At 41.7% G+C, this 14,641-nt stretch overlaps 1 protein-coding gene across 1 annotated transcript in view; it reads right to left on the bottom strand.

Moving 5' to 3' along the window:
* Window positions 1–5,048: 5,048 nt before the first annotated feature.
* The window catches only part of SLC46A1 (solute carrier family 46 member 1), a 145,765-nt gene continuing 136,172 nt past the window's right edge, over window positions 5,049–14,641 (bottom strand). Inside the window, exon 3 of the mRNA XM_044054878.1 lies at window positions 5,049–5,167. Within this exon, the coding sequence (XP_043910813.1) occupies window positions 5,049–5,167 (119 nt within the window). The remainder of the gene's footprint in view (window positions 5,168–14,641) is intronic.

The following is a 14,641-nucleotide window of genomic DNA, read 5'->3' as shown; positions in this document are numbered from 1 at the left end:
TGATGTGTTATGGGAAGGGAATGAAGAGAAGGCAGCTGGGGAAGTTTCATGATTTCATTTGCTCAGTGCTCCTAATGCCTGTGGCGTACTAGATCTATATCTAACTGAATTGGGGTTTAATTGTTTCAGTCTGTTAATCTGCTTCTTTTTGTAAGCTTCTGAGCGGTGCTCTTCAGTTTTTTTCCCTTAGATCTGCTAGTTCTCTGCTCTCCTGCACTTCTATTAGCTTATTAGTATAGCACTTTAAACTATTCCCAGTGCCAGAAAATCTGCTCTTCAAACTTTTCCTTAGAGCTAGTTGGTTTCTCAGTAGTAGCACTAAAATCTGAATCCCTGTGACTAGCACTTGCTCTAAAACCTGCTGGAAAGCACCTGGGAGCCTTAAACTGATACAAGCACTCAACTCTCCTTGTTAATAAGGAGAAATTAATTGTAGGCACTAAACAGCCTATAATTGCAAAGTACCTTGCCAAGGTAAGGGAAAACAGTTCTTGTACTTTACAAAAGAAACACCGAACCAGGCATGTCCAAGGGTCAGCTTCCAGTGATTTCTCCTGTCCACCTGGTGAATCTGGGCATACTGGGGCAATGCAACAATTGCCTCATGTACACAGACAACCCTCTCTTCCTACCACCCAACACTACAACCTGCGAGAGATGCACTCATATAGCCAAACTGGAAGCAAAGTTCTTTCCACCCAAGATTGTGCTATTCAGTCAAGAGGAGAAGGTTAACACCTGCACTACACCTCAAGCAGCACATAGCCCTTCAAAACTCATGCCACCAACATCCACACATAGGAACACCAAATCCACTTATGCGGAGGTCCTTAACATTAACCTGCCCAAGCAAAAAGGACCTCCAAAGCTGAAACGCAAACAAACACCAGTCACAACCAAAGTGTCACATAGCTCACAACACCAGTGTGCCACCCAACAGCCCCTAAGGCAAGACAACGTACCCAACATTTTAGTCATAGGTGACTCTATAGTCAGGCACACTGATGTCCTACTCACCAGGCTGAACAAGGAGAGAATTATAGCCAGCTGTCTGTCAGGTGCCAGGATCCACCACATCTCGCATGCACTCAAGTCACTCCACAACAAGTACAAATATGGCTGTCATTGTCCATGTTGGAGTGATTGACCTCAGATATACCTCCCAGGGATACATGAAAAGAGACATGGAAGAACTCTCAGATCATGTGTCCCAGGCAGGTATGACCCTAGCCCTGAGTGGCATCCTGCCTTCACCCAGAATGATACCACAGTATCAGGACAAAATGATTGACTTCAACAATTGGCTAAGTTTCTGGTGTCATTCAAAGGGGATCCAGTATCTGTCTGCCTGGGATGACTTGACTGACAATCCACAATGCTTTGCCAGAGATGGTCTTAACCTGTCGCCCCTGGGATTCAGGTTACTGGCTAAGGCTCTTGCCACCTCTACAGTGCCTTTTTTAACAAGGCTCAAAGGACAAAACCACCACCGTAACAGATATAACCATGCAAAATTTGAAGGTAATGCTACTCAATGCTAGAAGTCTAAACCTCAAAATGCACTCTCTCAAGGCACTCCTAAAAATGGAGAACATCGATATCTGTGCAGTAACTGAGACCTGGTTCAAGGCTCCAGGGAGCACCCCTGCAATACCAGGCTACAACTCTTACCACACCTTTCGGCCACCAAACCAGGACCGAAACACTAAAGGCAGGGGAGTGTCCATATTCACCAAGGATATTCACACCTCCAGGCTAGTTGCCCAACACAATGAATCTGAAATTCTACAGGTGCAACTAACACTACTTAAGACTGCAATCCAAATTGTAGCTTGCTACAGATCCCCCACCATGCCCCAGGATTCTCACTACACCTTTCTAAACATACTGGAAAATATTAAGATACAACCAAACACCCTAATACTGGGTGATTTCAACTACCCTGCCATGAATTGGGAAAACTACTCGGGTACCAACACCTTTGCCTAACGGTTCTTGGAATTCATAAATTCCAACACCCTGGATCATCTAATCCATAGTCCCACCATGGGCTCAAATATCCTAGACATGGTCATTACCAACATGGGAGATTGATGCTCCACATCAGTGGTCGCCCCCTCATTGGTCAGGTCTGACCATAAGCTAATCATCCTTGACGTCCACATCCCACTCCCCCCCCCCCCCCCAGTAAGGAAACCTCCATAAAAAACTTCTCCAAAGCTAACTTCATGCTACTCAAGTCAGAAGTGACAAACTTCATGACACCCATGCAGACGGGATCTGAAAGTTCGACTGCTGAATCCTACACTAGGGCACTGTACGAGCACATCCACTCGTGCATGATTCGTGCCATTCCAAACAGAACCAAGACACTCTCCTCCAAAAAAAGGAAGCCAATCTGGTCGTCCCCTGCCATAAACAAACTATACAACAGAAGAAAAAAACTGTTGCAGAAAAGAGGAAAATCCCAGGATGCAAAATACTCCCTTACCAGCCTTAGTAAAAGCTGAAATCCCTCATAAAATCCTCCAAAGCTAGTTACAAAAATAAAATTGCCAAAGATTCCAAGGACAGCCACAAGGCATCTATATTTATATCAAGAATCTAAATGGCAATGTTCAGATCTGCTCTGTGCTACAACAGAATGGCGTTAAATATACTGATCCCAAGGATATTGCCAATATCTTGGCAGATCGATTCAGTGCCAACTTCACCCCCCTCTCACCCCCTAAAGGGCCCATCTCAATACCAAAAGATTGCCAAATTCTGGTAATCACAGCCACACAGGTAAAAAACGCACTCTCCAAAGCTAAGAATACAGCATCCATGGGACCAGACGACATCCCGGGCTCTGTACTATATGAACTACAAAATGAACTGGCGCCTCACCTAAGTGTCATGTTTAATCATAGCCTCACTGATTGCCAAGAAATGTATAGTTATCCCCTTTGGGAAAAAACATGTACCCATGAATTACCACATAAGTGGCAGTACACTAAACACCAAAAGTGTGATAAGGGACTTAGAAACACAATGTCCAATGAGTGGCACACAGCTACAGTTATCCCACTCCAGAAGGGGGATTCACCTTGGATCCCAGGAACTATTGTCCCATCAGTCTGATGAGCCTGATCTGCAAAGCCATGGAACGCATTATCATGGAACTTATAAACAAAGACAAATGCACACTTATAAACAAAGGCATCTGCAATCTTCAAACACTGGACCCCACCCAGTTTGGTTTCATAAAGGGTCAATCTTGTCTCCTTAGCCTGATTGACTTTGTTGAATCAGTCTCCAGAGCCGTAGACGAGGGCAAGGCGGTCCACACAGTCTATCTGGACCTTGCCAAGCCCTTCGACACCATACCCCACTCTGGAATCATAGATAAACTTACTAAGCTGGGCATTAATCCCTACATCACTCGATGGGTTGCTAACTGGCATACTGACAGAACCCACACTGTAAAAGTAGCCGACTCAAAATCCAGCTCCAGAAAATTGATAAGTGCAGTACCTCTTGTTTGGCATCTACTTCTCTGAAGTACAGGCCAGCACTAAGGGACTCTGGCTAACAAAGTTTGCAAATGACTGCAAACTGGGAGCCATTACTGAATCCCCAAATGATGTGGATATTCTACAAAAGGGCCTTACAGAAACAGATGCTTGGTGCCAGAGCCATGAGCTCAAGCTCAATGCCAAGAAATGTAGCTATCACCTTTGGGATAGCTATACATTTCTTGGCATTGAGCTATTCCCTTTGGGAAAAAAACATGTACCCATGAATTACCACATAAGTGGCAGTACACTAAACACCGAAAGTGTGATATGGGACTTAGGGACACAGGTGGACAGTGGTCTCACCTTCGATAACCACATCGCCACAACAGTCAGGAAATTCTTCTATGTGGCACACCTCATCACTAAGGGCTTTTCATCCGGAAAAAAGGAGGTCATTGTCCCACTGTACTCATCCCTCATTAGACCCATTATAGAGTACAACACCCCGTTTGGTATGTGCCTCACAAGACATCTGCAACAAGTGGAAAGGCCACATAAATACTTCACTAAAAGAAAAACAAGCCTAAAGCAGATGCCCTATGCTGTCTAAAAAAACTCCAGCTATACTCTGTCGCATATCACCTACTCAAAGGCGATCTCTGCTTAACATACAAGGCCATGTCAAACCCAGAGCTGTTGGACATGCTACACTTAAAGAAATCCCAATCCCTCAGAGCCACACGCTCCAGGGATCTAAACCTGGTCATCACAATGTACAAAACATGCTGGAGGGACAGATTCCTGACCCAGAAACTCCCCATACTCTGGAATAGACTGCCCTCTTCAAAAGGAACCTTGACGATTGGATGGGAGATAGGAAATTCACCCCAGGGATCATGTCAGTCGCCCTGCTAGACACGGGACCAGGGAAGTAAATATTCTGGGAATATTCTGGGAAGAAATAGCCAGGGAATTGTTATGGCTAGGCTTGTACAGGCCCTAGGGCCGATAGCCTAGTACCAGCCTATGAACTTATAAGAAATACATACTAACTACTAGTTCATCCTCTTTCCATTCTAAAGCTTGCGCAGACCCGTGTACATCTGTTTTGGCAATGAAATCCACATAAGGATGAACACTACTGTCAGAACTACCTCTTAATCTCCATTTTTGATGCAACTGAAAATCTGACTTACTGATTAAATCACGCTAAATAAACTACTACTGGTACATGCAAATTGAGAAAAGTGTAGAAAAAAAACACTTTATTCAGCTTTCTTATGTTATGTGTTTTACAGCTTGACATTCTCCATGTTTAAGGAGTCAAACAACATGCATCAGCTTCCCTGGAGCACAGTAAATGCATATGATGGTGCAAAAATAACATCAGCAAGGCAGATATGATGGACGTGCTTTGGCATTACTGCCTAGCGGACTCCTGTCCAGATCCTTTCCTAGATTTTGTAATTTCATTCCATCTTAAAAGTATATCCTTCTCAAATCAGACATCAGGACTGCAACACCCCTATAAAATATGCAGTTTACTACTTAAAGAGAATTGGAATGAAACAAAACCCACTTACCTTGCTCTGTTGCATCTACCTGCTTTGACAACTTTGATCGTATAACCGGTGTTGTTGCCATAGAGAGGAACCGTAAGCCATAGCCTAGTTGACCAACAATACAAGAACAAAAATCTCATTAAGATCATAAAGTGACAGTGATAGTTCACAGTTTATCAAATAGCGTAGTAAACAGAAAAGACAGAACACACTGAGTTGAGGCCCACTAAACAAAAGCTTTACGTATGATCTTTTTATTCAAACAGCTTTATTATCCTCTAGAACTTAATAAGGTGTTATACATAATGTATACACGCAACTACGTCAACAGCCAATTCTTGCAGACTGAGCTGCGGATATTATACCAACAGCAGCAGAACAATGGAACATTTCAAATGCTACCGTTGTTTATTCTAAATGAGACACTATCACAAAGGCATCGTTGAAAAATAAATTCATGGAAGCTATGATCTGCACAGAATTGAAAGTCTAATGAATGCAACATCACAACTAGTCGGCTAAGAGACCACTATGATCAGAAACTGAAAACAGTTCATCTGAGTGAGGTGTTAACCTTAAGAGCAGAACACTGAAAGAAATGTTTCCCATCAGTTATGCATAACATACAGGTATAATGTTAAGCAAGGCTCTCCAAACCCAAGCATGAATGCCGTTCAGAATTTTGAGCGGTTCAAATATAATGCTGGGTGGTACAAATAAGTCAAAATATAACATTCAGGACAGCACTGTACAATCAAATCCTGTTCTGCCAGGGAACCAGCAATCCCACTTGTAATGTTTGATAAATCTAGTAAGCTAGCTTCTCTATAAACATGTCTCCCTACTAAGAAAAAACAAATCACTCATTGCCACACTCATGTCACCACATAGCAAAGTGGATAAAAGTGAGTCTGCCCTCTTTGTTGGCATATCAGACTACTGCTATGTTGTTAGAGTAGAATGACAGAATGCCTTTAGGAAGACAGTACTGAAAGGCTAACAGGCACACTATTACCGTTCTTTTCTCCAGAACTTTGATACAGCGGTGATAGTCCTGACGCATCCAGGTGTCTTGCTCATTGACATGTTTCCCTCCCTCAAGATTAAGACAGATGTATCACTAGCAACCATCTCCTGCGAAATTTGAATCATAAAGGGGTTCTCTCCATGAAATGGAAGAATCTAGCTACCAGATTAGATGAGAAAGCCATACAATGTGCAGACAAATAGGATGGAGAAGGGAAATGACATGCTGAGGTCACTGGATTTGAAAAGTCTACTGCAGGACTATATGACTTTAATAGTAAATCTGATGTGAGGAACAACAAAGACAGATGTTGCCATCAAACCTTGAGGTTTGAGGTACATTTTTACCACTGAAGTTTGGGAAGATATGAGGAGGCAGACCAAATGAGTTACAAATAACAGGGAAAAATGCCCAACAAATTCTTTAAATGAGGGAACCACTTAAATTCTAAATTAGGGAAGATGAGATTTTGTGAGGTTCACAATGACTTTAAGAGTGGAGGATAGATTGAGCAGAAGCAAACTGCCAAATTAGACATTCATCTATTGGAGTAGCAAGCATCTTGTAATCCAAGTAAAAGAAGATCCCAGTCTCTCCAGTCCAAAATGAGATGCTATGACAGACATGCATTTGCTGACCACTCAGGAGAAGGAAAAGTGCTCAGCTGAAATGAAAGGATCCAGAACTAGTACTGACTGCTTCTTACATGGAAGAAAATAAATCTTCTGGATTCTTTCACAGTCCTGATGACATGGAGGCAAACATCTTTTATGCAACATATCCCTTGCGGAGAAATGTATTTAAGCCACAGAGAACTAGAAGGTGCTTGAAGTCCCTTGTCATTTGGGCAGTAAAAAGAGCCTGTACATGGAGAAAGAATCCCCACAAAACAATCTCCAGTGGAGGACAGGTGAACAAGGAATCAAGACTACTTTAGTCTGCATCCTGGGGTTCAATGCTATCTCCTAGGTGTCAGGGGAGCCGAACCTCAAGGCCTGCAACCTTGTCGGGGGAGACTCTAATGTGACTGCCAGATCTCAACTCCCTCCTGCTATGGTGTCTGTGAGACATGCTGAAACTAATTATAGCAATGACTCTGCAATCTAGTAGCAAAGAATGCATTCTGTGGGTGGGGGTGAATTTTACTCCCACAGCCATCAGGTCCTCTCCTACATACTGTAAGTGCTCATCAAAGTTTGGACCAAACAGGAAAAGTCTCTTGAGAAAAGAGTATAAAAGGGTCAGCCTGGTGTCCTTTGTGATGAACTGGATAAGACACAGCCAACACTGCCAACGGATGGCAATTCTATGTCCTATTACCTTAACATCCCTTTCTGCAGTAGTGTAGGTTGCTAAGAGTAGAAGATGCAGAGGCACGTGCCTTAATACTGTCCTTTAAGGGGCTTTCAGGCATTTTATCAGTAGTATGTTGCAGTTTATCAACAGCATCCCCCTGAAATATAACTTGTGCATTAAGTTTTTATGTAGCCACAAGACAGAGTGATAGACACAACCGCATACTTCCCAAACCTGTGAAAGACTCAGAGTTCTTTGCTCGGGGGATGCACAACTGGGCTTTATAAAAGAAAAGCCTATGTGGGACTGATGCTGAAACAGTTACACCTGGTTTTGGAATCTCTGCTCAAGGTAAACACCCCCTCACAGACTAGAAAATCTAGTCTGCTGTCTTCAGGACTGCAGCCACAATATCTGTCTTTCCCAGGCTGTTTTGTTGGTATCTTTCAACATGTCTACTACAGGGGGAGAGGTTACTTAGGCAACCCACTCTGGTTTGAATTGCTGTAGTAACTCACTGAAATTAGGGCCATCAAGGGGATGAAGAAGAGCTGGTCCTTTCACTGTCATCCAAGTCTGATAGTGGTCAACGTCTGGATCAATGTTGTGTGTGATGAACACACACATTCTGAGTTTGGTGGTAAAAGTCTTTGACTTAGATTTCCAGGCTCATTCAGGGGTATGGGCAGAAGGGAACATTTTCAAAAAAGGCATTGGGGAATGGGTGGGAAGGGAGGGCAGGAAAAAACATGAATAATGATGTTGCTGGGGGAAATTTAGTGGGTACAGCAGGCTCTAAAACATATTCTCCCAGCCTAAAAGCACTCAAAGGATACATTGAAGAGAAAGAGTCTGATTTCTACAACCTAGATGCCTGTAGGTCAGGGATCAGTGCTCCATCTGGAAGGCAGACACTGGAAGAGTCCGTGTCTAGAAAGTTGACACTGATGGGCATTCTGGTGGTGGTGCTTAGTACAGAAGCTTCCACCTCACTGACACAGTTGGGACTAATGTTGTTTCGACTAACATCAGAAAAAAACAATAAGAACTGTGTACCCCAGATGACTAGAACTTATAGGGAGCAAATGACCCTGGTGACACTAATACCTAGTTTTTATATATTCTTTTTATATTCTTCATATTCCATGTTTTCCTGTTAGTCTATGCTTTGCTTAGTCTTCAAAATTTTGCTTATCTGGTTATATGATTTTAGACTGTAGCTCTTTTTAACCTGTTTTGTATTTGCATTAGCTTTTAATGCTATTTTTAGTTAGATACCACACTTTATGTAGTCTCTTTAAACTTGGAAGTCAGCTGTTGCCTTTTGCTTTTTAATTGTTTACTTATTGGTTGGTTGTGATACTCAATTTTGCCATTAAACGGCTTGTGTAAACACATTTCCAGATACTTTTTATGCAGTGCTCTTGCTTTAGATGCTATTATTTTTCATCCATTTTTTGACTGGTGTCTGTGGTTTGAATAGTTTTCCTGTGCAGCAATGCCAGTATGATTATGTTTAATTTTTAAGGCAATCCATTCCTTTTATGTTAAATGGTAATTTGTTTAGCCTTTGGGGGAAATGTATTATAGATGTAATGTTGGAACAGCCTTTTGATATACGAAAAGGTTTCTTTGCAGTATCAATTTTTCTAATACCAGTTTGTTTTTATATCAGTTGGGTTCTTATTATTTGACATTATTGTTAGATGTCATTTCTGTTTATTTTTTATTGGCTGAGAAGCCTGGAAACGTTATTTGATATGTCACTTTTTCGACTGCATTTTTTTGCAATTTATGTATGGATAAAGCCTACTTTTAAGGCGATTGGCATAAATTACATTATCAGGAACTCATATTAGGAATCAGGAATAGATATAGTGATTAGTTTATGAATGTTTCATCACTATTTTATAGTTATAAAATTTAATGTGTTGTTTTGCTATAGTTCTCCACTTGAACTGCCTGTTTTGATAAGCCTTTATTGACTGTGCTCAGCTTCACCAATAGTTGCTCTTATTTTTAAGATTCATCCAATGACAAGCATTCATATGTGGATATTTTTCCTGCATTACTAACTTGATATTACACAGACCTTTCGCTGTTTAATTCACCTGTCTTGAGAATGTGAAACTGGCAATTCAATGCCCTAATGGCGAGAGTTGCAGAGGCGTATACTTTTTTACCCCATCTGTCTAAAGCTTGGGAAGCCCTGTCCAAAGGGGTGGGATTCTTAGCTGCAGTTGCTTTTATACCTTTAGGCCCCTGGAAAATGACCTTTGGGTCAGCAGTAGGATTTTTGAAAAGAAATTTGTGAGAGTCAGGGACTCTGTAGTACCTGTCTGGTTTCCTTGGAGCAGGGGGTAAAGTATCAGGAGTTAGACTGGACTTCATAAAGACATCATTCACAACATCCAGAACTGGAGGGATTGCTAAAGGTCTATGTTGTGACAAATCTAAAAATTCTCTGAGTCTCTTTTTGGACTGAGGATAGTCTTGGCATTCCCAGTGGAAATGCTCTCTTAAAGTATGTAGGGTTTCACCAAAAGAAAAAAGCAGAGGGAATGGATTCCTCTGCATTTGAACCCTCATAAGCAGATAAAGGCATATCTTCATATTCAGAAACCTCAGAGTCATCAGACTCTTGGTCTGTTAAAGCTGCTGGGGACAGATCTCTTTTTTCTTAGCAGGGGAAGGCTGACTTCCCCTAATCAGCATAATCAGGTCTTCTGCCATTTTAAGCATTTGATGTTGTGGCAAGGAAGCAGGTGCTTGAGTTCAGGTCGTCAGTTTTTTAGACGTAGCTTGTACTCTTGGCCTTAGAAACTCAGTAGTTTTAGACAGAACTGAAGACGCGAAAGAATTTGTCGGTTTGAGCTGAATATCGGTAGTGCAAAGAACTTCCTCGGAAGCCGGTGCCTGCACAGCAGCTCCGGACCCATCCAAGGTAGAGACATCTGCAGGTTCCATAGTCAAAGAAGAGTCTTGCGGCATACCAGACTCTGAACGGGTCTCGGTAGCAGGCTGCGAATCCATAGAAGCGGGCATCAGAGACTGCGAAAGCGGCTCACTGAGTACCAGCGAACTGGCGACTAGCTTAACGGAAGTGTCGTCAGCAGTTTTGGACCTGTGCGGTCTGTCTCTGTCTTTATCCTTACGTTTTTTCAGAAGATCGTTAGTTGGATGGCTTACCAAAGCCATTTTGGAATATGGAGTTCGACAGCGAAAGTATTTAGTGACAATAAGGGCCTGATGACGAATAGTTCGGGCATTGAACAAAGCACAAAACTGACAGCGAGGTACATTGTGGTCTGGACAGGTGACGCAGTAAGAATGGAAATCTCAGTGTGGTATTTGCTTTCCACAGGCGAGACAATTGTTAACTTTTTTCTGACATCAGTTAGAGTAAAAGGATCCCCAATGGGGTACTTAGCTTTAGAAGACTTCAGTTTAATTCAATTCGGAAACGAAAACTCAGGTAGCGGTTGACCGGCACTTGTGCAAACTGCTTCTGCTTCAGGCTCCTCGGTAAGAAAGACTGATGTAATGGAATCGGCTGCCTGTTTTTATACCCCTGACGACCTGACGTCAGTCCTGGAGTGACAGCAACCGACGCAGAAATACTAAGTCTCTGGTATTCTGGCCGACTGAGGACTACCTGCAAGCAGATAACCCAAGTGTGATGACTGCAACAGTGAAACACGAAGAACATCTGGAGGCAACTAGCTTTGACTATGAAGTTCTGATTTTTTGTAGATTACCTGTACATTTTTAAGTGAAGATAGGTGCCCCGGGAGTCCAAAGAGCACACTGAATATCCATCTGTATGGCAAGGAACAACTGTTTGAACTGAGATCATACAAAAGCTGCCGTTTGGGATACATTAATTTAGACAACCTTAGTCTAACATTGGCAAGAGGGCATTTGTCTTTTTCTGGCACCAAAAGCTCCATGGAGTAGTATTTGGACACTTTCCAGTCTGGTGGGATCTCCTGGATGGCTCTTTTTAAAAGATGTTTTAAATACATCTATTTTTGCCATTTTTCTTTGATAGAGTGGGATGTTCATCATCACAATATATAGCAGTATCACAGTTGTAAGATAGGGAATCTTGTAACTAAGGATATTACTGTGTTCACTCACCTGTCTGTAGTGACCGTCTTCCATGCTTACAGGTGGAGAGAAAGCTGATCAGTGATTGCCTACAGTGGGAAGCAGTCAGGCAAGGAGGCACAGCTGTGGCTGACCTCCCATGTGGGGACCACCACTATCCAAGGATTTTGAAGAACCCTGGAAAGGGCTGCATCATCTCTAAAAGTTGTCCCAGTTGTTTGAGCCCTTTCCAGTGCTTTGATTATTGTGTTGCCGTTTTCCACAACAAAACAACATCTACCATGGGCTTTTTTTTTAGTTCTGGAGCAGGATCTCTGAAGAGTGGAAAACATAACCACTACTAATGTCAAGGCGTTCTTACTTGCTCCATCTTCTACTCATGTGCCTTCATCTCAATGCCTAAAATCTCTGGAGCATGAAAAGGAGCTCTCATGAATGTCACTTTGGTCTCTTCTGTGAAAGCAGCTATTCTGAGCCAGGTATAGCAGCCAATGGTACTGACAGATGTAGCAGCTTTAGCAGAATCTTCTGTTACATTAAAAGTTACTCTTACTTTAAGGCTCATCATTGTATAATGATGCATACTGCTGCAGACATCGGTTTTGGCTTTCTTTAATTGCTCCATCCAGCAACAGATTGATATCTGAATCATTTCAATGTCCATTTCCTTAAGAAAGTCCACAATATGGCCCAAATAACACAGCAGCATCAGCTTAAAACTGGGAATGCTTAGAGGTGCTCCCCTAGGCAACTGAAAGCTCTGGATTCCTTGACTGGAGGATGTACCACAGGACTGATCCATGGTGTAGAAGCCTTCTTAAGAACTGCCTCTGATACCACAACAACAGGCTTAGAAGTCTGCCCAAAAACTCCAGTCCCTAGAAGAATGAAGATTTCTGTCTGTTTTCTTGGAAACCAGTGCCACTGTATCAGGAGATGCACAGGTAGCTTTGTTAGCTACTCTGACAGTATCAATCACAAGTGAGACCATCCAATAATATTGCTGGGAAGACCTAAATGTCTTCTACAATATTCAGTGTGGAGAGAATATAGTCAGATGTCCCATCCCTTCTATCTCATCATCTCTAGGACTTCCTTGAACTTTTTCAGGGGGATAAGAGCTGGAATGGAACAGAGAACATGCTGAAGAACCTGAGACCCACAGTCTTGAGGGGGAAACTACAAGGCTGCCTTGTCAGCAAACAGAATCTGACACTGAAACACTTTGGGTGGAAGTCAAACTCTCAGCCACAAAATTGTACTGGCTTGGTACTGTTCTGGGAATTGGTGCTAAAATGTGAGTCCTGGCAAAGAAGGAATAACAGTCTTGGCCTGTTGGGGTATGGTAACCAAAGGGGGAATTAGCCCCAAATGGGTACCCTGGTATGACATAAAGCCCAATAATTTTTTGACATACAACAAAAATGGCCTTGTCAAGTTTCCTACAGTCTACAACAAAAACTACAGTTGTGAAAGTACACCTCAGCATTGGCAGTTTTTGAGTTAAAGTTTCCAAACTCAAACAGATTTCCCTGTCATATAATGGCTCCATAATCATCAAAACAGCAGTCAATGGAATATCCATTATGGTAGTGAAAGCTACCTTTTCAGCGACCCAAGAAACAGGTAAAGATGTTTTTTCAACTGCTTTTACATGAACCTTTTCTGACCGGAGGTTCCATGCTAGTGTACTCTACCTCAGACAGTGGAAAGGACAGATCCAGTCTTCTAACAGCTTTCTTCTTAACAGACACAGCTACCTTAATGCTAGATGGCTTCAAAGTGGAATGCTTTGAAGTGAAGTATTTTGCAGCAGGCTTCAAGGTTACAGATTTTAGAATTGAAATAACAGAAGTCAGCTTCAAATCTGAAGCCAACGGAGAATCAAATGACTTAGAGTTATTCTTATGCATCTACAAAAAATATTTCAATAAATACACTGGTGCCTCTCCTTCTCCTAAAGTTGCTGAGGATAACTATGAATAAACCTTGCATCTTGCTGGGATGAGGGCTTATCAAAAACAGAATCAGACACCTAGTCTGTTTGCCCTGCGCTGGATTTTTTCCATAGGGGCAAAAGCAGAGTCCACATTCTGTTTAGAAAAGCAACTGACCAAATGACCAAAGCTATACAAGCTTAAATATGCTCCAAAAATGGAACCATCAGCAAGTAATATTAAAGGCAGATTCCAAATAAGTTTACTGGGTAGGGAAAGTCAACAACAAACAATAAATTTTGAACACCAATATATCAACTGCTAATAACACCAGTTAATCATTTGGAAACAGAATGCTGAAGTGGCAGTGTGAACATAGGCCTGAAACAGAAAAAGTAATATCATCAAGAAAAATATTACAGTATTTGGAAACATTTGTTTAATTTGCTTTAAGCACCATTGCAAGCAGTGTCTCCTGTGCCAAGATGCATACTCTCTCCAGTCATATTTTAAAAGTCTGATTATTTAGTATAATGCTAAGAAGAAATTATATTTTGTCTATACCAGTATCTGTTGACATTTATAACTGGTGAGGTCAGGTGAGTATTAATGTGTAAATACATCACAGACTTTAATGGATGCACCTTCAGGCAGGTGTAGGATGCGTCAGTTATAGCCTATGGATACATCTCCATGTTAACCATAACCTGATGTCACCAGATATTTTGTAAATTTATTTGGGCCATGGTTTAAAGAAAGTTTACAAAGCTTTTTATTAAACAATGTATCAACTATATTAGGAATGACAGGGCAAAATTAATTAGGAAACATAATTTGTCATAGGCTGCAACACATACACAAATTGTTTCAAATACTAACTTTTGAACTACAGACTGAAGCAAAAAAAAATGATGGCGCATAATAAGCATCTGTGATGTCCTCATTTCTTTATCTGTACCATAATGTGAATCCTACCACCCATCTCAGATACTTCATCTCCATCACCTCTAGCTTCAACTGTTTTTTCCATAACTGCTTAAGTTTCTATACCAAACAATAGCACTGGTTGCACCACTGTTTTATAAACCTTACTTTTCAGTTTCTTTAGCATTCTTCTGTCATACATTATCCCTGATACTCTATGCAAGTTACCTACAGCTCCTCTGATTCTAGCTTTGACAACCTCATTCAGACTTCCCTTCTTCTCAA

The sequence above is a fragment of the Protopterus annectens genome, chromosome 13.part0, assembly GCF_019279795.1.
Source record: "Protopterus annectens isolate FY-2018-M chromosome 13.part0, PAN1.0, whole genome shotgun sequence".
NCBI lineage: Eukaryota > Metazoa > Chordata > Ceratodontiformes > Protopteridae > Protopterus > Protopterus annectens.
Note: the sequence above shows the minus strand (reverse complement) of the source record. Positions and strands in the feature narration are given on the sequence as shown.